Source organism: Phyllostomus discolor, chromosome 10 (genome assembly GCF_004126475.2).
Source record: "Phyllostomus discolor isolate MPI-MPIP mPhyDis1 chromosome 10, mPhyDis1.pri.v3, whole genome shotgun sequence".
Classification (NCBI taxonomy): Eukaryota; Metazoa; Chordata; class Mammalia; order Chiroptera; family Phyllostomidae; genus Phyllostomus; species Phyllostomus discolor.
The window spans coordinates 83,827,397-83,853,825 of record NC_040912.2 but is presented as its reverse complement, the minus strand read 5'-3'; the positions used below and the strand labels follow the sequence as shown (position 1 = coordinate 83,853,825).

Sequence of the window (26,429 nt, the reverse complement as noted above, 5' to 3'; positions counted from 1 at the left end):
TAAAAAAAATACTATAGGAAACAGAAGTGAATTTTAAACCACGTTTAAACTACATTTGATGGAGGAAAACATGAAAGTCACAATCTGCATGAAATAAAAGATAAAAGCGACACGAGAGAGCATCGTGAGATGGGGGTTGTCGGAGTTGAGAAACTAATAAAAGGAAACATTTAATGACCTAGCAGAATTTTAAGTTAACTTAGCATAATCAATAGTTAGATTCAATGCAGAAGAAAATTCAGTCAGTGAAAAGAAAGGCAAGCTTGTGGGTTTTACTCTGTAATACAGAAGAAAAGGACCAGCAGATCAAAATGACCAGGGTTTACAGATGGAGACTATGGACCATGGAAATCCAGGTTTGAATGAGAAGGAGGAGAAAACCCAGAAGAAATATTCTTATGCTAATAATAATATAATAATTGATGTTAGAAAAGAAAACCTTAAGTGGAAGCAAGACCTGCATTCATAAATCAAAGCTCATGACATGTCAGGCAAAATTAATAAAAAGAGAACAAAATTTAGACATACTCTATTGATACTGTTGATGCTTTTTTTTTTATCCTCCCCTGAGGACATTTTTCTTCATTGCTTTCAGGAAGAGAGGAAGGAAGAAAGAGAAACATCGTTTTAAGAGAGAAACGTCAATCAATTGGTTGCTTCCCTTACCCGCCTGGACTGGGGATCAGACCCACAACCCCAGTATGTGCCCTGACCAGGAATCAAACCTGCAACCTTTTAGTTATGGGATGATACTCCAACCAGCTGAGCCACAGGGGCCAGGGCAGTACTGTTGACCCTTCAGGGGAAATTCAACAACGATGTAGAAAGACCAGTACAAAGAAAACATGTTATTTAAAGCTATGGGAAATGTGCTGCGGCCTTGATGAGAAGGAATTCCATCGCAGAGATAACGACTTCCCTCAGGCTCACTAAAGTTAATGTGACCCCAAGTAAAATCCCAGTGGGATTGTTTTGGAAACTTCCTAAAACCCGTTTCTGAAGTTAATTTGGAATAATAAAGACATTTGATAGGATGGAGTTGAATACAGGGAAGGAGTAAGCGGGAGCGAGGAAATACAGTAAGGGATAGACCATTCCCATGGTGGACTGGTGTAGGAAGGAGCAGGAAGGTGGGATTCAGTCCCACGAGAGTTTCCGTCAGTCAAAGAAGAGGTTAAACAGTCGAGAAAAGACTGAAAGTTTAGGGCAGTCAGGGTGCTTCTTGGAGGGCCGTAGATAGAAGGGTGACTATTCCATCTGCAAAGTCTGGAATCCTCAAGAAACATAATAATAATTAATAATAAAATGTAGAATAACAAATAGTAACGTAAGTAATAAAATAGTACTTATACTGGTTTTCATATCGTGAGCATTCACGCTGAAGCTGGGGAAGCGACGGTCAGCACATGGGTCCAGGCCCTCTCGGGACTTAGAGCCCAGTGGGTGGGCAGACAAAGCGCAAGTGAACAGAGTGGCCGCAAGTGGTGACTGACAAGGCTGGGAGGGAATAGCCACGGCAATAAGAATAAGGGCGGGAGGCTGGAATGCCAGTCCTTCAGGAGGTCCAGAAGGTCTTCTCTGAAGACGTGCTATTGGAGCCAAGCCCCCCGCGGTGAGGAGGAGGCTGTTCAAGAGGAAGCAAGGAGGGCGGCCAGGCCATGCGGTGGGGAGAGGGCCTGGGGTTGGGGGGAGCAGGGAGGAAGTCAGGCAGGACCCCGGAGATGGAGGCCACAGCAGGGGTTTGAGATATTTATCCTATGAGCAATGAGAAGCCACTGGAGGGAGGGCACGACCTGATTTGCATGTTTAAAGATGACGTCTCAGGCCACTGAGTGGAGAACGGACGGGGAGTCAGAGGGGACCACAGCGAAGAGTGAGGAGGTTGTTGCAGGAGTCTGTTGCAGGAGTCCGACAAGAGGTGGCAGTGACCTGAACTTGGGTGGTGCCCACGGAGATAAAAAGACGGAGCTGGGCAGAGGCTGAGTGGGTCCTGCAGGACTCGCTGATGGACAGTTGAAGGGAGAGGGAGGAGGGCGCACGATCCGCAGGTTTCTGGCTCGGAACCGTGTTGTGGGGGCTCCCCACTGGAGAAGGGGATGTGCTTAGAGGGTGACAGGAAATTCGTAGGTGACAATCAAGGGGGCAGGTGTGGCTGGCTGCCAGGGAAACCCTCCTGGGCTCTGAGACTCAGCAAATGAAAGCGATGGTAAGGAAGTTGTTCTAGAAGGCGATGGAAGGAATGGAGGCGGGGACCGGTAAGTGAGGACCTGGGCTTCATTCAGGGCTGTGAGAATGGCGAGGAGACCGAGAGATTTTGCGGGAAAGTTGGGCAGCCTGTGGAGATAAAGACGAGAGAATCAAGGGTGAGATAGGAGGTGAGTGTGAGAGCAGGGCAGGTGAGGGGATGAGGCTATTTCTGGAAACATTTTAAAATGATGACAGGGCTCCCAGACAATAACCATAGTCACAGAATTGGGACCAGGCTGGACGCCACATACACCCCGTCCTGGGTAACTGAGGGTGACCCCTTATTTTACCCTTGGGTTCACAATCTCCCAAAACTTAGAATACAGAAACACACGCTTAACATTCAAACTGCATTCACTGGTCAAACCACCCTCACTCTAACTCACCTTCCTTTGGAACTTCAGAAGGCTCCTTCGGGCTCTTGGTCACCACGAGGAACAGAAATTATCATCGGTGCCAAACCGCCCCCGTCTGAATCAGAACCACCATGCTTGGGCGCCTCGATATAGGAAATGTACCAAGGCCCCGGATCTTTGGGCTGCACAGGTTTCTATTCTCACGCTTTTGGAAATTTCCACAGATTTTTTTTTTCAGCGTTAGCACAACTGACTAACATTTCCTTCTCTGCCTTTGCTTTCCCCACAGAACTTAGAAGCCATATGGCAGGCAGCTAATAATGTGGTTTGCAGAACAATGTACCTGGCTTCCCCTGGAGCGCAGTGAGCACTCGGCCCCGCCCACTGGGTCTCCCAGTTCTCTCCCTCCTCTGCCTCCCCCGTCCGCGGGCCTCCGTTTCTCCTCTTCCTCCCCTTCAACGCCTTCTTCTCTCTCTGCTCCACTGACTGCTTTCTTTCCCTCCTGCCTATCTCAGGGTGCCTGCTTCATCCACCTTCTCCCCCACGCAGCTCGTAGATTCAAAACAGCGCCTGCTCGAATCTCACTGTCTCCGCAATGACTGCCCTCCCTGACTTCTGTCTGTTAAAGAAAAAAAAAAAATCTTGTCCTCTAAGCTTCGTGACCGCCCGGATTCCGGATAAACTGAGATTCACTGTGTGCGCACAGTGGTGACCCCCAGGCCCCGTCTGCACTTTGAATGCACATCATGAGTGCTCCAGAAGAAGGACTGAAGCGTGCCGCCTCTTTGTTTTAGCTGGGAAGCATTGTTTTTATAACAATTGGGGAAGAAAATAAATGGAATCCTATGAGTGCATCCTGTGTCCAGATCCGTGGTTGAGGTTGAAGGACTCGCTGTGAGGGTGGCAAGACCCTGGGGATGAGGCTGGAACTCGGGAGCGGCACCGGGGAACTCAGAGCAACCCACGTGCTATCTGGGGGCCTGGGCTCGCTGAGCCCTTCCTTAGCTCTTCTCCGTGCCCTCCTGCCCTCCCGTCCTCAGAGCCAAAGAGGAAGGTGAACGGTGGGTGAGAGCTGGGAGGTGTGTTTGAGACAGGGAAGGTTAGCAAACTGGGGTGGGGGGAGCCTTCCTTTTTCCCCTTCTCACGAAGCACTTTCTCCCCAACCAGCTGCATCACTACCTGCTTAATGTGTTTGTTAAAATGGACAAAATGCTAGGACTTTGGAATGGCTCCCTTCATCAGTTCAGCCTTTTTAATAAGCAACCAAGCAAGATGGTATTATGTAAGGGTCAGTGTGGGGCAAAGGGCTGACACTATGGCCAAAATCCTTGCCTGACCTCGGGATGATCAATTCAGGCATAACCCCTGCGAGAAGCCACCTGGGTCAGTCACCCCTGACTGTGTTCCTTCCGCGTGGAGAACCGGACGCTGACTTGGGGGCCCACTGCAGAAATGAGGAGGGGCACAAAGAAGCATCAGCTGTATTTATGGCTGGGAGAGAGCTGATGCAGGCTGCGGGGCTCGGCCTGAAGACTGAGGGGGCTCAGAGGGCCTGGTCGGGTGCGGCAGGGCGCAGACAGCCGAGCAGAGGTATGGACTCCGGGAGTGGGCCGGGGAGGGGAGTGCTATGAAATAGGGAGGGAGAATGGGTTTACTTCGAATTAGGAAAGGGACGAGAAATGAGGTTGGCTAAGAAAGCGAAGTCCCTCCAAGTCAAGGGGATCTTTCATTGGAGATTACAACCTACAAAGGAGTCTTGTTTCCCCCAAAGAGAAAGTGTCTCATGCCAACTGTTAGTCAGCATGCGCACACATGTACATGCACACACATGTACACGCACACACAGAAGATAGGCAGGAATCGTATCGTTTCTTGGTTTAAATAAACACAGCCTCCTGGTTCTCTTCGCCACTTCTGTGCGGAGAAATCCCCCCTCACCCCCCCCCCCCCCGACAGGGGCTGCAGATTGGCCAGTCAGCACGAAACGGTGAACCTGACCGGGAGAGAAGAAAGGTCTGATGGGAAGGAAGGAGGAGTGGGTGCCTTCTGCTGAGTGGGGCTGGGCTCCGAGCTCGGCCCAATGCGTGTTGCCCATTCCCCCCCCTGCAGCCTGGGTGAGCCACCGCTCTGCAGACCTCAGAGGGCTTGGGGAACGTTCCCGTTGTCACGCGGCCCCACCCCAGGTGAAACGTGGTGCCTTTCCTTCTCCGCTTCTCTCAATCAAATCTCTCCCTGAGTGTCTGGCTCAACATGTAAGTGTTCCCTGACTCTCTCTGCACACTGTGATCTTTCCATTCCCTGAAAGTCAATAGAATTTATAATAAGAGTCTGTCATTTGGCCAGTATCACACACCGCCCTTATACTCTTTGTTTGTTCTTTTTTTTTTTCTTCCTGGATCTCTGTTTTGTCTTTGATTACAAGATCGTGAGGCAAAGGGGTTCACTGAGGTATGCCGTGCACTGAAGCAGGGCCTGGCACATAGTAGGCGTTCAATAAATACTTGAAAAATGTACTCATGACTCGTAGAATTCCTGCAGGGATGTTTTATGCTGTTTTTCTTCTTCAAAACGTCTTCAAGCATGTCACTCACATAACAGATAAACCATTCAATTACGTATCTAGCAACTGGAGATCTGATCTGAACATCTTGCCTATTTAGACGTGCGTGAGACAGGCTGCAGACAAACAATCCAAAGACCCTTCTTTGTGCTGGTCAGATAATGTTGCGCCAAGTTGCCGTATCTCTGTCCTTTTCACTTATTACTTTGCCTGTTTCCTATGCGCGTCCTCTTATCTGGGCCTCAGACGATGCAAATGATGCTTACAGCTCAAAAAGCTCATCTTCCCAGACATCTGCCTTGGAGCACAGGAGTGAAAGCAATCCTTCGCCCCTCCCCCATTGCTCCCTTGCAGCGGAGTTAACTTTAGAAACCAAGGCCCCTGTTAACGGCACACGCAGGCCCCTGTGTCTGTCTCCATAGACACGGCCTCTGATTGCCTTCTCCGCTTCACATCCCTGGTGACTGAGGGGGACTGGCTAACCACTCCCCCAACGATGCTCCCGGAATTCCTGAAGAGTACCTCTACGTCTACCTGTTTTGCTTGCTTGCTTGCTTGCTTGTTTGTTTGTATTGCCAATAAGCTATGCATGGTTGCTGGGCCAAGTTCTAGAGTAAATTTGGTCTAAAGGTCAGGGTCTCCCACCTCTGGGTCCTGCAGAGAGGATACAGGCAGGAGAGCAGCTGATGACCCTGGCCTGGAACAAGCCATCAAACAGATCCCAGACAGGCTGGTTGACCTTCAGCCTCACACGGGCTGTGTCTCTGAACAATCTTGTGGAGTCGGGGGCGGGGGTCCAGGTCTCAGCCTTGTGATTTGGGTAACTCTGTTTTTCCAGTTTCCCCAAAAGCTGTCAGGGTCTGGTGAGCTGACCCATCCTAAACCAAACCACAGACTGGCCTTGTCTTCCCCCCAAATCAGAATACCGATGGGTTCATTTAGACTGAGAGATGTCCATTCTTCCAAGACCCCAATATTTACACTCAGGGCACTTACCTGCTGGTACATGTGAAACTGACACGTTACATTTCTGGTGAAGAGACAGCTCGCTGAACACGGGATCAGGGTCCTGGGGAGCAGTTTGTCGGGAACAGCAGAGCCTGAGGCACACACAAGCCTCGCTGGGCTTTGGAAAACCTCTTCCCCGGGAAAAGGTGGTTATGTTGGAGACACACGGATGCACTCTTGCCCTTTGCTCCCTTTTTTCTAAATTCCATGAGGATCGACGCCCATTGACACGCATCCTTACAAGTGCCTCTTTGTTTCGATATTTTAAAATCACACTTAAAATTTCTTTTAATTCCAAAATATGCAATCATGGCAAGAAGTGAAAAAACACTCTAAAGATGTGTTTTAAAAAAAAGTGAATTATCTCACGTTTCTGCCATGGTCTCCCTTCCCAGCCTGTGTAGTAATAGATTTGGAGAGACAAGGTGTGAAGCCTTCTGTACCATGGCCTAGATAGCGATTTTCGAGTGTCTTTTACAAATACCGCGTTACACAATGCACCTTACTCTGAAACTTACTCTCCTTGCTTAATGCGTCAAGGTCACTCCCCTCAGGTCAGTGGACAGAGTTCAAATTCATTATTGTTGACAGCTGCCTCATACTCCACGCCGGGGCGCACGGGCACCGCATCCCACCTGGATCCGTCCCGGTCTTTGGCCACTAACGACGGTAACGAAGCAAGCGTCCCCCTGCCTGCTCCTTAGATGTTGCCATTTCCCCAAAGTGGGTCAATTCCTTTTTAACAGAAAGGGTAGTTCCAGCTCTATAAGCCGTGTTTCGTGAATGACAGTCCGTTTCGTTGACTATTTCTTAATGACACAAAGATAACAGCCTCGTTTTTATCAGAAAACCCGTATCTTCTACTCACATAAAGGGACTATGAAACGCACGGGGTGTGGATTCTTACACAACTTCAGCCACACCGGGATACAGTCCCTGACTTAAGCTTTTTGCCCTTTTCGTGGCGTCTGGGAGTGTTCGAGCTGGCCTAGCCCAGTGGGCACTTACTCAATATTCATAGAGGGTTCAATGCAGAAAGGTCGTCTGGTTCAGTTAGGGCTCAGTGCGGTTGCTCGTTTCACAGATGGGGAAATGGAAGCCCAGAGGGTTGCACGAGGCCCAGTCGGGGTGTAAGCGAGGGAAAAGCCCGGGCGGTCCACTCTGCAAAGAGGTGCGGATGCGCGAAGCAGGACGGTGAGGACTTTGGGAGGGCGGCAGCTGCCACATGTGGCAGCCACCCACCCCGAAAAGGGAGATGCAAGAAGACCCCCAAAGTTGGCGTGTGCGTTAAGACGATCATTCTTCTTGGATGCTTTCTTGAATTTCTCTGCAGCTGGGTTTCCGCTTCAGTTTATTTTAATTCTTGTGGCTGAACCTGCGTGTCTTTGAGTGTGACCCAGGGCAGGAGCGGGACCGCTGGCGGCCCAGCTTTGCGCAGCAGTGGCAGGAATGGTGTGGCGCTCGCTAACGCTTGTCCTCTTCCTCTCGGATGCTCAGAGAGACCCATGTCTCAGCTGCCCTCGGGTTCAGAGGCAGCCATGTGACGGAGTTGTTGTCGTTGGAGTGTGGACGGGAGACAGGGACACCCATCCTTGGCCAGGCCCATAAAACCCTCCCACAGGGGGTCCTCCGTTCTCTCCTCCTGTCTGCCAGCTGGAAGCAAAAGACTCCGAGGTCCCCCACACGGGTCGGGGGAGCCTGGGTCCCTGACTCACTGCGTGGAAGGCCGCCTGCTATACACCCCCTCTGGCTGTTGCAAGAGCGAGAAACCAGCGTCCCCTGTGTTAGGACACTGGTAGCTTTTACCTGTCCTAGCAGTTCAGTTACTCCACACAGGCGATGGCGGCCGCCGTATGAGTGCATTTGGTTTTCTAACAATGAATATTCAGATATAAAATCCGGAACCTGTATCGGTGAGTAATACAGTCATTGTTACACATTCCCTTAATATCCACTAATGGATACAAATTTACTACAAAGTCCTGAACCGCCAACCTTATCCATGAGAACCAGCGCATCGGAGCAAGAAAAAAAAACCGGCCTGATGTGAAGCCCCTCCCTCACCACTGTGTGATTTCGTTCACCTTGCTCACGGGGCCGACTTGCCTTCTTCCCTCCTCGAGTTTAAAGGGACCGTTTTTCTTCCCCAAGCGCCGCCTTTTCCTCCATTGTTCTTGCCTAAGCACTCACACGACATAACTTGTGTCGTCTTGACAGGACTGGAAACTTTCTAAAGAATTATTTCCGTTTCTCTTGCTTTCCAGTTAGGATGAAGAATAACGAGAGAACAGTTGGGGAAAGGAAGGAGGGTGAAAGGAAATTAGCGGGATCGGGGCTGTTCTAGTTTTCAAAGACCATCACAGTGCTGTTCACGGCAGTGGTGATAGTGGAGGAGTTTGAATGTTTCCTCCAAACGTGGAAGCCAGGGGATCCTCTGAGTCCGCCCTTGCATTTAAAACGAAAGCAGCCCTGGCTGGTGTGGCTCAGTGGATTGAGCGCGGGCTGCGAACCAGGCATCTCAGGTTCGATTCCCAGTCAGGGCACATGCCTGGGTTATAGGCCATGACCCCCAGCAACCGCACATTGATATCTCTCTCTCTCTCTCTCTTTCTCTCTCTCTCTCCCCCTTCCCTCTCTAAAAATAAATAAATAAAATCTTTAAATTAAAAAACAAAACTAAAGCTACCTTGACTTTATAGCTAAGGCAAATTGTTCTGAAAGCCTAGGATCCTGGCGCAGCCCTTTGGGATACAGTGACTGCCACCTGGTCCCAGGTGCGCGAGGTAAAAGGGAATTATGGTAGAGCGACGTGTGTGCTTCATGGTGAGGAGGAAGTGACGCAACGTATGAGCAGGTAACTAGCATTTCATCCACGGGCCTCGCTGACCGTGTTGCTCAGACGCACGCACGGCAGCAGTTAGGGCTCAGTGTGGGCTGATGGGGGAGTTGGCCTAGAATGACATGTACAGACCTAAAACTACTCCAGAAAAAAAAAACATATACTTCCCAATACGGTGAGCTGAAACCATAGTAAAAACGTCGTCGACTCCTAGGCACTGGGTCAGACGTTTCACTAGTAAGGCGATGAAGCATTCTAAAAGTATAGGTGTTTCTGCGACATCTCGAATTATTATAAACAGACCAAAAGGCGACTGGTTGTACTCACGGTTTCGAGTGCCCGGAACAGGATTTATTCTTGTAGTATTACGTATTTCTGATTGTGCTATTTCCCATAAGAGCAGCTGTAAGCCTGCTTTCGCCCCGCCCTCTCTGCGTGTCTGGTTGCACGCTACACCAGGCTGAAAGGCCAGGCCGGCAGATCCAGCTCACGTGTTCAGCGAATGGGCGGGTGTCCTACTCACCCAACTGGAGAAAGGAGTTGTATCTTTTCTTCCTCTGCTTTTGAGAGGGATTATATCTTGCTTTTGAGAACCACTTATAAGGTGGGCACCCACTCAAAACCCTTATACTTTTGTTTTCCCTCCCTTCCTTCCACTCTCGGCCAACTTGAACTCCTGCTCAAAAACATTCAGGGCTCCTCCATCACCTGCAGAAATGGTCAAATACCTCTACTTGGTTCCAAAGGCCCTCCCCCACCCACGCCCATCTAACTGCCGGAACATATTTTGTATTCACTATGATCGATACCTAACACCTGCCCGCGCCCCCCCCCGCCCGGGGGCAGGGGAACTCCATTCAGTACACCACAAGCATTCCTTCATTCTCGGCCCTAAGCCCTTCCCCCTCTCCTCCCCTCTTGTCTCCACGTGTCCACCCCGATGCTACTTCTCTGCATTTGAAGACCTACACGTAGGACTGGCTCCCGGAACACCCAAAGGCAGGACGGCCTCATGGGTGCAGGTCACAGGGCCGTGTGCTGGGCCTCATGCGCTGCTGTCACTCGCTTGAAACTCTTAATAATTTCTGAGCAAGAGGCCCCACGGTTTCATTTTGCACCGAGCTCTGCACATTATGTTACCAGGCCTGTGGGTGGGAACCGTTTGTGTGGGCAACTCCAACATATGGCCTCAAGGTTTTTATTTAATTAAAACGGAGACATAGCCAGAGCGCTTTATGTGTACACAGCAACTCTGTCCACGTCACCTCCTCTAAACCACGCAGCAAACCTGTGGAGCTAGTGTGCTGACTTCCAGCGCCAGCTGTGGGTCTTGGGGTGTTTCTGAATCCTTTGAAAGCTTTTTTCTGGGTTTCCTTCTAATTTTTGTTCACATTTCCCAGTGCCTCTTGCTCCGTAATGTTCATAATAAAAGTTCAGAGTAGCCTAAATATTCGCCACAATGGCGTGGCTAAACTCGCCCTGTGTCAGTTTCCCTGAGTCGCTGTGGCTGAGCGCCCCCAGCTGAGCCGCTTGAACACCAGAAACTACTGCGTCTCGGTTCCGGAGGCTGGACGTCGGAAAGCAAGGCGTCTGCAGGGCCACGCTCCCTCCTTTCTTACCTCCTTCGAGCTTCTGTGGTTTGCTGGCAACCTCTGGCATTCCTTGGCTTGTAGGTGCATCGCTCCAATCCTTCACGTGACATCCTCTGGGTCCCTGCCTTCCCACCGCGTCTTCTTACAAGAATACCAGTCGTGTTGAACCGGCCCCGCCCCCGCTCCATAGACTTTATCTTAAGTTAACAAATTACATCTGCAATGGCCCGGTTCCCAAATAAGGTCACGTTCTGAGTGGTGGGGTTAGGGCTTCAGCAGGTTTGGGGGGGCGGGGAGGAGGACACAATAACACTTCCCCTGCCCCCACACTCTTCGTCATTAAGTCCTCCAGACTCCAGCTCTGCAGTGTCTCTGGAAACCAGTCATTTCTCCTGAGACCGTCACTGGGGCCCGGGTCTCCCTCATCCTTTGCCTCCCAATCTTGTGGCCCCCGATCCTGTCCCACTCTGCAGCCAATAACAGCTCTCAAAACCTCCATCTGGTCTCGTCACTCCTAACTCCCCATTATCTCTGAACAATTCTCTTTTTAAAACGAAGAGTTTTATTTATTTTTAGACAGAGGGGAAGGGAGGGAGAAAGAGAGGGAGAAAATATCAATGCAAAAGAGAAACATTGATTGGTTGCCTCCTGTATGCACCCAAACCGAGCATCAAACCCACAACCCATGCATGTACCCTCACTGGGAATTGAACCGGCGACTCTTCACTTTGTGAGACGACGCCCAACCAACTGTGCTACACCAGTCAGGGCTGGACATCTTCGATGGGGTCTCTGAGGCCTTGCGTAACTCGGCCTTCTTAGCCCTCTGACCTGTCTCCACCCCACCTTCCTCATCACTCTTTCTCTTGCTGGCCTCCTACCCATCCCCGGTGCTCCAGGGAGACTGGATGCCCCACCCCCACCCTGTTCAGGGCCATGATCTCCCGTTCTGCAGACCTCCACGGTGCCTTTCTCCCCAACCGGGTTTGGCTTACACATCACTTCCTTCAGGATGTCCCCCATCCCACGTGCTCCTGAGTCTGAGTAAAATTAGCACCAAGAGGGCACCCACAGCGCTTTCTTCCCCACTGTCTCCCCAAGAGAACCCTGAACTCACAAGTCCTGAAATTCGTGCCCTGCCCCTTCCTGCAGCCGCAACAGGAAGGTGAGAGTAGAAGTCAGTCCATGCAGGGACATGCAGGGGTGCCCGGGAGAGGGAAACAACACCTGGGTGGAATAAAGCGAGATTTAACAGTTCCTGCCATGCCCATGACCTTGAATTCCCCTCGGTGTTGTTCCAGAAATGCAAAAAAAACTCACTGGAAGTTATCTGAAATTACTCTGAGCTAATGGGCTGCTTTTGACTGTGGCAGTTGAACTTCATGGGGCTCGGGATTTTGGGTTACCTTCCTGCAGCACCGGCCCTCAGTCCCTCAGGACACCTGTCACGCCATATTCCCATGTGCTTGCTCGTCTTCCTCCCCAGGGCAGCGCAAGTGACGAGTGCGGCACCAGGCACGTAGCCCTCTGACGAGCGGCCAAAGGTGTGCAAGAAACTGAGTCACAGAGAGGTAAGAGGTTTGCCCATAGGCAGAGGGCAGCCATGACAAACAGGCAGACGTTGAACTTGGGTCGGCCTAAAGGCCATGTGCTTAGCCACTGGCCCGTGGCGATGAGCTCTAGGAGCCCCCAGTCCTTGTCTGTCTTGTCCCAAGTGCATTGTCTGTACATACTGGTTGAATGAGAGAGAAACGAAAAAGATGTGATTTTTAAAAAAAGGGAGAGAGGAATTGTAAAGGCAAAGAAAGAGGACAGAAAACAGAGAAGACAGGGGAAATGGGCATTAGAGAAATTAGGAAGACTCCTTGCCACTCTGCCTAGACTCGGGTGCTGGTGGCTTTTGTCTCATTTGTGTGACCAGCGTGTATGGGGCCTCCCATTCTAAATACCAGGGACAGGGCTGTGAACAAAAAAGGCAGAGACTCGTGACTTTGTGGAGCTTACATTTTAATAAGGAGAATCAGTCAATAAAAAAAAAACTACTTAAAAGATAAGTTACAAGATACGATGTTAGGAGGCAGTAAAAGCTACACAAAAACAGCAGAACAGGAGAAGGGGAGGGATTCTTATGCTGGAGACCCATCCCCACAGGGGATTCACAGCTCGAATCCAGGGGCGTCTGTGAACTGGAGCAGGGGAAAAATAACTCCATTATTTTCATTAACCTTAACTCTTCCAATTTGACTGTAGGCAACCAGCCACAGGAATAATTGTCATGCCTGTGATGTTGTTACCAACAGAAGTCACAGATGTTTTTATATCCTATTGGTAGTTGCTACAGGTACCCTGAACTATCATTTCGATTCATCGCTACTTTGTAACTATTAGGCCCCTGATTGGATCTTGTTATTTAGTATATCCTTAAAGAAATACATGGTTTCTTTTGTAACCCTATACATTTTTCAATGCATTTAGAAATATTATTCTGGGAAGGGCTCCCTAGGTCCCGCAAGACTACCAAAGGAGTTCACGGCACAAAAAAAGGTTAGGGACACTGGCTAAGGGAAAACGGGGTGCAGTGGGGGACAGTGGGGGTGGGGCACAAGGTGCAATACAGTCACGTGCTGCGTGGCAACGTTTCAGTCTAGGACAGTGGGCCCACAAGAGTAGAATGGAACCGAGAAATTCCTGTCACTCAGAGTGGTGGCATAGCTGTCACAACATCATAGCGCGAGCATTACTCACGGTCTGTGGCGACGCTGGTGTAAACAGACGCCTGCACAGCCGGTCGTACGACAGTACAGCACCTACAGTGACGCCCGGTACGTAGTACCTGGTGGCAACACACGACTGTGTTTACGGTACTGTAGTTTTTATCATTATTCCAGAGTGTGCTCTTTCTACACATGCAACGAAAACAGTTGCTGTGTAACCGTGCGCTGTGTCCCACCTGCAGCAGCCTCATCCATCCCCTGCTTACCAGATCTCTTGATTGCAACACTTTCTCTTGTGCTGGATCTGACCTCATGTTGACTCATGTACTAATATGTGGCACAGGCTTGTAGCCAAGGAGCAGTCGGCTGTCCCGTACGCAGGGGTGTCCAGCCTATGGCCCACGGGCGCATGTGGCCCAGGATGGCAGTGAATGCAGCCCAACACAAAATCGTAAATTTACGTAAAACATGATGAGGTTTTTTTTGTGATTATGTGTTGCAATGTATTTAATGGGCGGCCCAAGACAACTCTTATTCTTCTTCCAGTGTGGCCCAGAGACGCCAAAAGGTTGGACACCCCTGCCTATGGCTTAGGTGTGTGGTAGGCTATGCAGCCTAGGTTTGTGCAGGTGCACTTTTTGGTGTTTGCACAACAACAGAATTGCCTAACGATGCATATCTAAACCGAGTGGGCAGCCCTGGTCTCGTGCCAAATGCCCTGTTGAATCTGTTTCTGGCACATCCCCCCCTTGGCGACCCACCCCCCGCCATGGCCCTAGCTTTGCCCAAAGCGCAGGCGCCCAGAGAGACCACACTGTACTGACCAGCCTACCTCACTGATGCAAGACCCTTCCCTGCCGCTTACCGCCTCCCCCGCTCAGTGTCTGTTTAGCGGAGGATTTAACACTCAGGAGTTCGGGGTCAACTACATCATGTCAAAGAACACAAGGACATTCAAGAATATTTGAAAAACCTTACTTTCTGTTTTGCTCTGTCTTCTCTTTGAATACCTAACTCAACCAGCCAAGCTGGCTCAAATCAGCCAAGCGGCTCGCGTCTCCGAGAGGAAGGATAAGCAAACCAGCAGTTTCTGAATGTTGATTAAGTGTGCCACCTACGGCGCATGGGCTGTGGCTGAGGATGCTGCCACGTCTCAGAAGAAGTTCTTTAAAAATTCAAATTCACCTCACACGTCCAGTGAAAATCCTCAGGATTCTGTGACACAAGAGCCTTTGTTTTTTGTTTGTTTTTTTTTTAATTACGCTTTGAGGCTGCTGAACTGTTTTTGAATATTATTTTGTATTGGTTTCAGGTGTACGGCAGATGCTGTTGGAACATTTGTGAAAGATCTCCACGTGGACCATGATACAGCCCTGTCTGGGGGATGGGAAGATTCCATTCTCCCTTGCATTAACTAAGATGCGGTCGGCGGTAAGGGATGAGATGCCCAGCTGAAAGGGGCTTCACGGAGACCCCGCTCCACTCCGCTCCGTTAACCGGAAGCCTGCAAGTCAGTGGCTCCAAGGTCAGTTCAGCTCCAAGACGTCAGGACCCTGTGTGGGCCCCTCTCACTGCAGAGGGTGTCACACGGCCTCTCAGACGACTGGGTCTCCCTCTTCCCAGTTCCGTCCTGTGGCCTCTCAGCTTCTTCCCACAGCAGGGGCTGTTTCCATTCCACCGCCTACCGAAATCCTCCGCGATACCTGTCTCCTCGACAGTGGAATTAAAATGCACATTCCCAGGCACTGCCCCAGAGGTTCCTGAGTCAGTATAGGCTTGGGGTTCTGCCTGAGGAATCTGCATCTTCAGAAAGCCCCTGTCGGGGTTTGACGCAGGTGACCCGAGGACCACTCTTTGAGAAACCCTTCCAGGGAACTTCTTCCTGTGGGATCTCGTAGACCTTGTGGATTAACTACCCATTATGTACCGATGACTCAAAAAGCAAAATGCCATCTCCTGTGAAAGGCTCTGGGCTGAGCTCCAGCCCCTCACACCCATCCCCGTCCGACCCGCTCATAGGAACCTTAGGCCCAGCAGGTTCAAAACCGCACTCATTTCTCCCCACACCTGTGAGTACAGGCTCAAGTCCAAATCCCCTGGCCTGACGGACAAGACCCCGCCTCTGTCCCAGCCTCAGCCCCGACCACTGCCTGGGCTTGTTCCTGGCGTGTAGCCATACTGGGACTCCTTACGGTTCTGGGGCACGCGTGCCTTTGTCCTTGCGGTCGCCGCTGCCAGGATTCATGCTTCAGGGCACAGCCGTGCCAACTCCTCCATCCCATAAAACGTGCTCCTTGTCATCTGACCTTCTGTGCTAGCTCCTGACCGAGCGAATCCTCCGACCGCTGCACTCATCGTGTTGTGTTGCACTCTTCACCCGGTGGTTTTGAACTTGAGCTCCTTGAAAGCTGGGGCTGTGGCTTGTTCCCTTCTAGCCTCCCAGCTCCTGCTGTAGAATCTAACGCATAGGAAGCAGTCACTGAACAGTCCATGAATTGAGTTTCTGGGTGTAAAAAAGGAAGAGAGGAGGAGCGTGGAAGGGAAATTTTAGAAGTGCATCGTTGTGAAAAGTCCAAGGAGGCCATTGATTCAGGAAGAACTGCAGGGATGAACAGTGTCTACGGTTTGCTCAGAGGTCAGGCGGGGGAGGGACTGAACAAGGGCCCTGGAGCTGGCCTCAGAGAGGTCACCGGCAGCATCAGGGAGAAGAGTCAGTCCTGACAGCCCCCTGCCATCCCGGTGGTCGGTCCTCGTCCCTCGGGGTTGCTGCTTAGGGACAAGCTCATTCATGTGAGTGGAAGGAAGCTAGGCAATACGAACTTCACACAGCACAGAAATGCACAGTACCGCTGACTAACCACTGAGGGGTGGGCTTAACGTGCCTTAGCAGGTCTCCTGGGCCTCGCAAAGAGCTCTCCTGTGTCTGCTCTCCTTTCTGCACCCACTCCCAAGCCAGCGGCTTCTCTCTGTGCCGTTTTCTGCCTCACCTGTCCCAGTTCAGCCTGGACTGCATATCAGGCAAACCAGGGCATGTACGACCCGCCTGCCCCCGTCCCAGAATTCTCTCTGCAGGGCCGGACTGCTTCTCCGAACCGCTCCTCGGGTGCAGACCCGTCCTCCTCTGCCGTCCCGGCAGCCTCCAACAGAACCCCCCTCTCTTCTGAGCAGCCGTATCCCAGCCTCTTTTACATTCAGAGCCAGCTGCCTTTCTTTGAGCTGTAACCCCTTTCTGCTGAATACCATTCTGGCCTCTCTTTGCCGTTCCTGTGTCCCTGTTCAGACGTCTGATCATTTTTCCTCTCGGAGTAGAAGCAGAAAGTGAATGATGTTTCCCGTCCCCCTGAGGGGCCAGGGTAATTCCTCCAAGACCGCCGCTCCCACATCAGATTCCCTTCCCCTGGCCAAGCTCCCACTGCCCTCTGCCCTCAGAGCCAGAACTCCAATGGTCACCACATGCTTACTGATTTTAGAGAGAGGAAGGAGAGAGGGAGGGAGGGAAAGAGAGAGAGAGAGAGAAAGAGAAACACTGATTGGTTGCCTCCTGAATGCACCCACAACCCAGCCATGTGCCCTGACCGGGAACCAAACCTGCGACATTTTGGTGTGCGGGATGAGGCTCCAACCAACTGAGCCGCACCAGCCAGGGCCTATCGTCGCCTCATTTGAATGCGATGTTTTCTCGTCCACACACCCGTCAATGTGACACCCTATCGCTCAAGCTTTCATTGAAGGGTTTCCTGTAGTTATTGAACAGCAGTCTATTCAGAAAATGCATCGTTTAAGCCGATCAAAGGTTTAATGCAGAAATATGAAGTAATTTCTTAGGGATAACTAAAACAAACAGGTCTGTGTTATGGCTTGTGAAGAGACAGAATCATAAAAAATAAAAAGAGGGGAGGAGAGCGAGTGGAGAAATAACGTGTGGAAGAGGTAGGAAGGAGACAGAGAGAAAAACAAAACGAGACAGGCACGTTGTCGCAAAGAGAGACGAAACAGACACATGCGAGGAGAGACCACAAGACAGGTGTGACCCCCAAAGACAGGTCCTGAAAAGGGAACCACCTGCCCCCCAGACATGACCGTTAAGGACAGAACTGCGGGGTGCGGGGTCCGCCAGCACGGAAACAGGGACGAGGCGGGAACACGGGGCAGCGCTCACCGAGTCCAGACGAGATGCGAGCACAGACACTGTCCTGCGGACGCCCTGAGAGCGACAACAGCACGCAGGCCTGAACAGACAGATCCGCCCCAAAGAGAAACACCCCCGTCTCCTGGCCGGGAAGGTTCTGGGGTGGGGTGTGTTTCCACAGCTACAGGCACAAGTGGGGAAAAGACCCCCTGTCACTGGCTCTGCAAGCAAAATGAACCGCAAACGGGGTCAACCACCCCCCACCCCCGTGCTCACTCTGCTCACCCCGGGGCAAGACGCCGCGTGTGCCGTTCTGTGGGAAGGCGTGTGAAGAAGAGGTGACCGGCAGAGGTGGTTCCTGAGTCCTTTCCTGTGCTCTGGCTTTGTTGCCGTTTCTCGCGGCACACGGCAGTCAACTGTTTTTGTTTTTGTTTTTGTTTTTGGCAACCTCGGGTTCCACGTTGCTCGAAAACAGCAAACGTATTCAATGAGTTAATGTGTGCAAACTCCTCGGAACACTCAGTGCTGATGCATGTATTAAATAAATAAGATGCCGTGTGTGCCATCTCCAGCCAAACGGAACGGCTCCTGGACCCTTGTCAGGGTCTGGCCCCGGTGACTCCGGTCCTGCTCTACCCGCAGTACTCTCTAGTGCCCCCTTCTGGCTCCTCCCTCACCCTCCTCACACTACACCCCCACCGGCGTGACCCTGTCAAACACCACACATGCGTCTTGGGCTGACTGCAGCAACCCTGCGCTGCCCTCACAACGGGTCTCACCAAAGTCACTCCCGTGACTCCTGTTGCTCCGTCCAGGGGAGGCCTCCCCACCGGGAGGATCTGATATCACCTTCCAGGTGCACCCAGCACTGCTGACCCCACGCCTCCCTTCGCCATGGTCTTCGCCCTGCTACGTCCAGGTACCACTCTGCCCAGGTTGTCCCCCTCTTTCCCACCCGGGCCTCCACAGGAACACCTTAAATCCTTTAAATGCCGGGGCCCCTCGGGGCTCTGTCTCAGACCCTCTCCGCTCCCTGCTGCCACGCTCTCCCGCCGTGGGGTTCCCTGTGGGGCTCGCAGCCTGCTGCCACGCGTCCGCCGTCGCTGCAGGGAAGACAGACAGGTGGGCTCAGCCTGCTCATTCGTGACACACACACACAGATCTGAATTCACGTAAGTACCATTTTCCATCTACGGGATGCCTAGTGTGCTAACCCGACTGAATGCTTTTCCTGAAGTGGTACATGCAGCCACTGAAGCTGTGTACCACGTGCAAAGGAGACACGTACATACGTGGTACACAGCTTCAGTCGCTGTGGTCTGAGGAGGAGGAGGTGGGAGCTTCTCTGGCCCCATCTTCTTCTCCTTTCCTGGGACTCACGTCCACGCCCACGGGAAGGAGGCCACCCTCAAGGCGTTTTCAGTTCACCCAAGCAATCTTTCTTCATTTCAACTCGCCCTCGGTGGGGTGTACGAGTTTGCTAGAGCTGCCAGAATGCAGCGCCACAGACTGTGTGGCTTGAACAACCGGAATGTATTTTCTCACAGCTCTGGGAGCTAGAAGTCTGAGAGCAAAGTGTCGGCGGGGCTGGGTTCTTCTGAGGCGTCTCTCCTCGGCTTGCAGATGGCGGCCGCCTTCTCCCTGCGTCTTCACACAGTCTCACCTCTGTGTCTCTGCATGCTGATTCTCTTCCTATAAGGACACCACTTATGTTGGTTAGCACTACCTCCCATGCCTCATTTTAACTTACTTACCCATTTAGAGATCCTACTTCCAGCCCTGGCTGGGTGGCGAAGTAGTTGGAGTATACACCGAAAGGTTACGGGTTTGATTTCTGGTCAGCAACATACCTAGGTTGCGGGTTTGATCCCCGGTTGAGGTGCATATAAGAGGCAACTGATCGATGTTTCTCTCTCTCTCTTCCTCCCTCATTTCCTGTCTCTCTCTAAAATCAATAAACATATCTGTAGCTGAGGATTAAAGGAAAAAACCTACTCTCAGAAGCAGTCACCTTCTTAGGTACTGGGGGTTGGGATTTTAACACACAGATTTTGGGAGAACAGAGCGGGTATTCCAGGGGATGAGACTCACGGCCGGACAGCACAGGGACGAAGGTGGAGGCAGCTACTGAACGCTCATCAGTGCAAGCCCTGAGCCGAGGGGCGCCAATGAGTGTGCCACGGGCCTCGTCCCAAGATGCTGCCAACCCAGTTGTGGGAACGGGGCCCCTACATCGAGGAAAGTCAGCCGTCTGGGGCGAGGCAGGCCATGGGACAACAGTGTGTGTGTGTGACAGGCAGGACCTGCCCTGCAAGCCTAGAGGAAGGAGAGAGACAGATGATTTGGATGGTCGTATTCACAGGGAGGTCTTACGAATGCCCGTAACAACCTTTTCTTGAACCTCTGCTATCTGCCAGCACTCTGGGCAAACTCCATGTCTAACCTCATCCCACCGCAGGGGATGTGGGGAGGACCACGCCCAGTTACCTCTGTCGGGTTCTCAGTGTGGTGCTCGGCACCAGTGAGCACGTGCCATCCATGGCGGCCATCGTTCATTCAACAAACATTTGTGCAGTACCTACCGTGGGCCAGGCAGGGCGCTGGTCGCTGGGGATGTGCTGTCAGACGAGGTCAGCACAGTCCCTGCACTGGTGGAGCCTACAGTTCAGAGACACGCCGTCTGGTCACGGGAGCCACTAGCCACACCTGGCCATTAAAATTCAACTCCTCACTCGCACTAGCCACATTTCGTGTGCTTGACAGCCACCCATGGATACAGTTCCAGCACCGTGGGAAGTTCTGTTACGCGACACTGGAGAGGGGAAGGGAGATCATGGCTTTATGGTAAAGGCTGTGGACAAAAAGGGGGTTCTATGGAAAGTAACCTCACAGGGTGGTCTGATCATAAATTCCTCACTGGGCAGGTCATGGTGGGTAGTCACGCCCCAGGCCTATCGCTTCTTTAGTGAATGGTTTATATAATTGATTATGCTATTACAGTTGTCCCATTTGCCCCCCTTCACTCCCCTCAACCCTGCACACCCCCTCCCACCCGCATTCCCCCCCTTCAGTTCATGTCCATGGGTCACACATATAAGTTCTTTGGCTTCTACATTTCCTATACTACTCTTAACCTTCCCCTGTCTATTTTCTACTTACCATTTAGGTACTTATTCTCTGTACCTTTTCCCCCTCTCTCTTCACCCACTCTCCCGCTGACAACCCTCTATGTGATCTCCATTTCTGTGGTTCTGTTCCTGTTCTAGTTGTTTGCTTAGTTTGTTTTTGTTTTTGTTTTAGGTGTGGTTGTTAATAATTGTGAGTTTGCTGTCATTTTACTATACATGTTTTTTATCTTCTTTTTCTTAGATAAGTCTCTTTAACATTTCATAAAATAAGGGCTTGGTGATGATGAACTCCTTTAACTTGACCTTATCTGGAGAGTACTTTATCTGCCCTTCCATTCTAAATGAAAGCTTTGCTGGACAGAATAATCTGGGATGTAGGTCCTTGCCTTTCATGACCTGGAATATTTCTTTCCAGCCCCTTCTTGCCTGTAAGGTCTCTTTTGAGAAATCAGCTGACAGTCTGATGGGAACTCCTTTATAGGTTACTGTCCCCTTATCTCTTGCTGCTTCTAGGATTCTCTCCTTCATTTTAATCTTGGCTAATGTAATTATGATGTGCCTTGGTGTGTTCCCCCTTGGGCCCAACTTCTGTGGGACTCTCTGAGCTTCTAGGACTTCCTGGAAGTGTATTTCCTTTGCCAGATTGGGGAAGTTCTCCTTCATTATTTGTTCAAGTAAGTTTTCAACTTCTTGCCCTTCCTCTTCTCCTTCTGGCACCCCTATGATTCAGATATTGGAACATTTAAAGATGTCCTGGAGGTTCCTAAGCCTCTCCTCATTCTTTTGAATTCTTGTTTCTTCAATCTGTTCTGGATGAATGTTTCTTTCTTCCTTCTGGTCCACACTGTTGATTCGAGTCCCGGTTTCCTTCCTTTCACTGTTGGTTCCCTGTATATTTTCCTTTATTTCACTTTTCATAGCCTTCACTTTTTCCTTTAACTTGTGACCATATTCAACCAATTTTGTGAGCATCCTGATTACCAGTGTTTTGAACTGTGCATCTGATAAGTTGGCTATCTCGTCATCATTTAGTTGTATTTTTTCTGGAGCTTTGCTCTGTTCTTTTGTTTGGCCCATTTTTTTTGTCTTGGCGTGCCTGTGAGGTAGTGAGGGGCAAAGCCTTAGGTGTTCACCTGGGAAGGCCAACCCAGTCGCTGTGTTGTGATGCTGTATGTGGGGGAAGGGTCCGAGAGGTAACAATGGTGCTTGCTGGGCTCTCTGCTGGATTTCAGTCACTTCTCCCACTTCTCACAAACCAAGGGGGCCCTTCTGGTGCTGATCCCTGGTGGGTGGGTTTGTGTACATTCTAGGACCCTGCGGGTCTCTCCAATGAACTCTCCTGTGGGACTGGGAGTTCCTCCTGCTGTCGCCTCAACCCCCACAGGTGTTTTCAATCAGAGGTTTGAGGCTTTGTTTCCCCGAGCTGGGGCCCTGGACTGTGCAATCTGTCTTGCTCCCCAGTTGTTCTTCCTGGTTTATCTGCACTCGAATTTGGGGCTGCCTGGCCCACCAGCCACCACCTTGTGGTGAGTCCTCTTTGCCTGGCTGCCCATCTCTGCCCCCCCTACCAGTCTGGATGAATGTTTCTTCTTTAACTCCTTGGTTGTCTGGCTTCCATACAGTTTGATTTTCTGTCAGTTCTGGTTGTTTTTGTTTTTTAAATTTGTTGTTCTCCTTCTTTTGGTTGTGCAAAGAGGCATAGTGTGTCTACCTATGCCTCCATCTTAGCCGGAAGTCCAGATCCTAGTGAATGGTTTTGAAGCCAGCTTTGCTCATTGTTCTTATGCATCTAGGTTAACACACCTTTGAGACGCCAGAAGTAATACCCCTGGACAAGGGTATTTACCCTCAAGAGAGCATACAACCCTGTTAACTATCCCACCTTGCTTTCTCTTGCCTCCATGTAATCTTCCCTATGTTCCCTCCTTAATTTCAAACGTGTAAAAGAAATTACAAAGCTATTGTTCTCCAGAGAATTTGAGATCTTGCTCCCAGCACATATTGTCAGTTTGGCTCAAATAGATTTTTATAAAAGATTTGGGCATTTCTTATATTGAAAAGGCCGTGATATAGACTTATAGGTACACGAAAATCATTTGTTATTGTTGTTGTTGTTGTTATTCTCACAATTGAGATACAGGAACTGGAAGTCTGAGAGATTAATTTGGAATCAAATTTACACAGCTACTAAGTGGAAGAGCTGGGACCTGAACCCAGGTCCGTCTTTATCTCATGCCACCTCGGGCTCTTCTGTGGAAGAAATGAGTCAGGCACAGGTCGAATCTGGTTAAAGAGAGAAGACAGAGAAGGCACTGTTGGTGGGAAAGTAGCAGGCTGGGCAAAGACACAGAGGCACAGATGGGCAACGCTGGCAGAGGACCATGGGTAAACCAGTCTGGCTGGAGAGGCAGAGACTTGTTGAACTCACGCGCTTGGAAAGGTAAGTCAGGGCCTGCCTGCCTTGATTACAAGCCAAGGAGCAAGGAACCTGAGCCCTGAGTGCAGAGGTCGCGTCCTTGTCAGATGTGAGCAGGAGCCTGGCATGGGCAAGGCTGTGTGTTAGGAAGGAGGCAGCACTTATGGGAACCGGGCTGAGGCCAGTGAAGGGTGGCCGGGGGTTAGGGAGACAGAGATGAAGGAATGGTGTGAAGTGAGGAACACGCGACTGGGAGCCAAGAGACATGGCCCTAAGATTTTAATTCGGTGTAACATTGGGCAATAAACTTCTTTTCTCTGGGCCTCATCCCTTTCATTTGAAAAGGGCAGGGCTGGCCCAGATGACCCGTGAGTCCTGTTTTAGCAGTGCTGTCTGGGAGTCTGCAAAGGTGAGTGGCATTAGGGGTAAGAAACACAGTAGGGAGTGCAGCCTTGAATATGTGGGCAAGGAAGATGGCAGGGTCAAAGGTCACGCTGACTTGAAGGGGGAACAATGTGCCACTAACAAGACTAGAAAAGTGTACGAAAGGGTTTGTCTTTTTGCTATTGTTGTTTTTCGAGGGATTGGATGGGAAGGTCATGGGCTATGGAGGCTGGGAATGAAGAGTGGTAGTGAGAATACAATGGGTCTGTTTTTAGGGAAGTTGTACAGTGTTAGAGATCATTATTTTACACCCCCAAACACAGATTTTAAACTTTTTTCCAGTATTAGGAAATACAATTTACACCACAGTACAGTACAGTTGTCCAATGTATAACTGAAACAAAAGGTTTATGAAACCATAGTTGACCTTACTAAGGGCAACGGATCCTAATATTTTCTATTCTGTTACATTTCATTTTTTTTTAAAGCCAATTGCCATCCATTGAATTTATTTCATGGTCAATTATTGTGTCGCATCCCACAGTTTTCAAATTGCCTGAGAGGGGAGTCCAGTCTTGCTAATTCGTAGGCCGTGGCCAGGCGGCCTGTCAAAGAATCCGGGAGCGGGCTGCAGAAGTGAACCCGGAGAGGCTCCCGGCTGGAGAAGGGTTAGTGGAAGCCTTGATCGGAGAGAGTGTGAGGAGCAGCGGCCTGGGAATGAGTCGGCGGGAACCACCTGTCCGGGTGATGGAAGAGCCCCTAGGGACACAGTGGATGTGAGGACGGCGGGGAAAGCAGGTTCCCGCAGGAATTCGGCAGCCACCGGGTGCTGCATTTCTTAAGCGTGCGCGGAATGCGTGGCTTCTGCCTGTCTGACCTCATATGCATTTCAGGCTCCTCCGCTCCCTCATCCTCCCTCCGAGGCCGGCTCGCGCCCACTCCTTCGCTCATTCCTTTCACACCTCCGTCAGGGAGCGCCCACCAGGTGCGCCAGAGGGAGACACTCTGCCGACCGGCGCCCCCTTTCCAGTTCGCTCCCCCTCCCGCCCCAGCGCGCGCGCACACACACAAGCGCAAAGTTCTGGTCGCTCCCTCCGCCAAGCAAAACTGAGCTGCGTGCACACCTTGCCCGGCCCAGCCGCCCGCTCTGCCTGTGACCGCGGCTCCCCGCGGCCCCGCCCCCCCGGCCCCGCCCCCGCCGGCCCGGCCGCCGCGGTGCCCTCGGCTCGGCCTTCCCCGCCTCGCATCCGTGCCATCGGCGCTCGATTGCGCGCGGACTCCGCTCTCCGCGGCTCGCTCGCTCGCTCGCTCGCGCTCGGCCGCCGCTCCCCGCCCCCCGGCCCCCGCCCCCCGCCCCTCCTCCCGGCTCCTCCCGCCCCTCCTCCGCCTCCCGTGCAACTTTTGCCGAAGCCCCCACGCACAGCCATGCTGCGCTGAGCTCCGGCCGGGGACTGGCCGCGCGCTGCCCGCCCCGGCTCCCGCCCCACCGCGGACCCGCTCGGGGGCCGCGGCCGCTCGGCCCCTCGGCCTCCGCCGCTGCGCCCGCCCGGCCGCCCCGGAGCCCCCCGCGCAGGGCCCGGGCCGCGGCGGCGGCGGCGGCGCCCGGCCCCCTCCCCCGGCGCCGGCCAAGTGAGGCGGTGATGCGGGCGCCGGCGGCCCCGGCTGCGCCGAGAGCGGAGACACAGGCTCAAGATGGCAGATTCCGACTGAGGCTGGGGGGGCCGAGCTCGCGCGCCGCGTTCCCTTCTCCGTTGCCATGAATCGCGGACACCCCGGCCCCGATGGCCCCCGTGTACGAAGGTAAGGGGCGCCCGGCCCGCCGACCCCGCTCGCCCGGCGCCGCCGCGGCCCCCGCAGCTTTGTTCTGCCCGCGGCCCTTCGCCGGGCAGCCCCCCCCCCCCCGCCGGTCCGCGGCCCCGGCGCCCGGCCCCCCGGCGCCCCACCCCCGGCTCTCACCGGCTCCCCACCCCTCCCCGCGACGCCCTCCCTCGCCCAGAAAACGGCCAGGATCCGGAATTGAACAGGATCTCATTTCCAGGGGTGGTGGGGGGGCGGGGGTGCGAGGGTGGGCTACTGCCCGAAGAAAAGAAATTGGGTGTGGGGGGGGGGCGCCTGGGAAGGGACCGGCCCATGACTGTGCTTTTTATTTACTGGGAATAAATAAAGGTGGTGCGGTGCGGCTTTCGTCCTCCCCCCGCACCTCGGAGATTACCTTCACGCTGATCTCCTTCGCACTCCGTCCTCCCGGCGGCTCCCTTCGCATTTCTCCCCGCTCCCGCCCCGCGCCCCTTTATTCTCCGCGGGTCTCCGGGTTTGGGGGGCCGTGCGACCCGAACGTGCGGGGCCAGGTGGCGAGAAGGGGTCCAGAGGAGAAGTCCGTGTCAAACCCGGGCCGAACAATGAAAATAGACTAAAATCGCCCCGAATGAGCGTGTGCAAGGGAACACGCAGTTGAGGCTTCCGAGGCGGGGAGGCGGCCGAGACGTGTTTCTCGGTCGCTCTGGGCAGGCCAGTGTGGCGCACCTTCACCTGGCGTTGGGTCATCTTCTCCCCCGCTTTCCCTGATTTGGCTGCCGGTAGGAAGAAAGGAAACGCAGGGCAACAGCGCTTCACTGCCCCCTGCACGCCCTGGCCGTCCTCTTCCTTCAGTCAGTTCTGTCAGCCTCCAGCCAGAAGCCAGCCCAGAACCAACTAAGTTTTTTACACTTCGGTGTGTTTCTGTGTGTGCTGGTGGCAGGACGCATTTCCAAGCCAAGTGGGCCTGGTTTCTTCAGCCTTTTCACCGCGAAGGTGTTTTTCTCGTGAAATCACTGGGAGAGCAGCCTTTGCACACTTTTAGCGTCCGTCCATCTGGCTCTCTTTCGGTTTTGTTCAGATATTCTGTGGATGAACTAGCCAGCGCGAGGGGAAAGGGTTTGTGTGGAGCAGAGGGGAGGGGGGAGGAGAGATGTTAATCCTCCTATAAATCCGGGGAACAGTGGAGGCGAGTGAAACAGGGAACGCATTAATAGTTTTATCTCTGTTGTAAGAGGCAGATTTAAAAAAAAAAAAGAAAG

General features: G+C 52.3%; 1 protein-coding gene across 4 annotated transcripts in view; it reads left to right on the top strand.

Moving 5' to 3' along the window:
* Nucleotides 1-24,944: 24,944 nt before the first annotated feature.
* The window catches only part of HIPK2 (homeodomain interacting protein kinase 2), a 166,945-nt gene continuing 165,460 nt past the window's right edge, over nt 24,945-26,429 (top strand). For 2 of the 4 annotated variants that reach the window (XM_036010956.1, XM_036010954.1), the window contains exon 1: nt 24,945-25,173. In XM_036010956.1, coding sequence (XP_035866849.1) covers nt 25,155-25,173 — 19 coding nt within the window. In that variant the 5' untranslated portion in view covers nt 24,945-25,154. The remainder of the gene's footprint in view (nt 25,174-26,429) is intronic. The other 2 variants (XM_036010955.1, XM_028525428.2) reach the window with 1 other exon arrangement.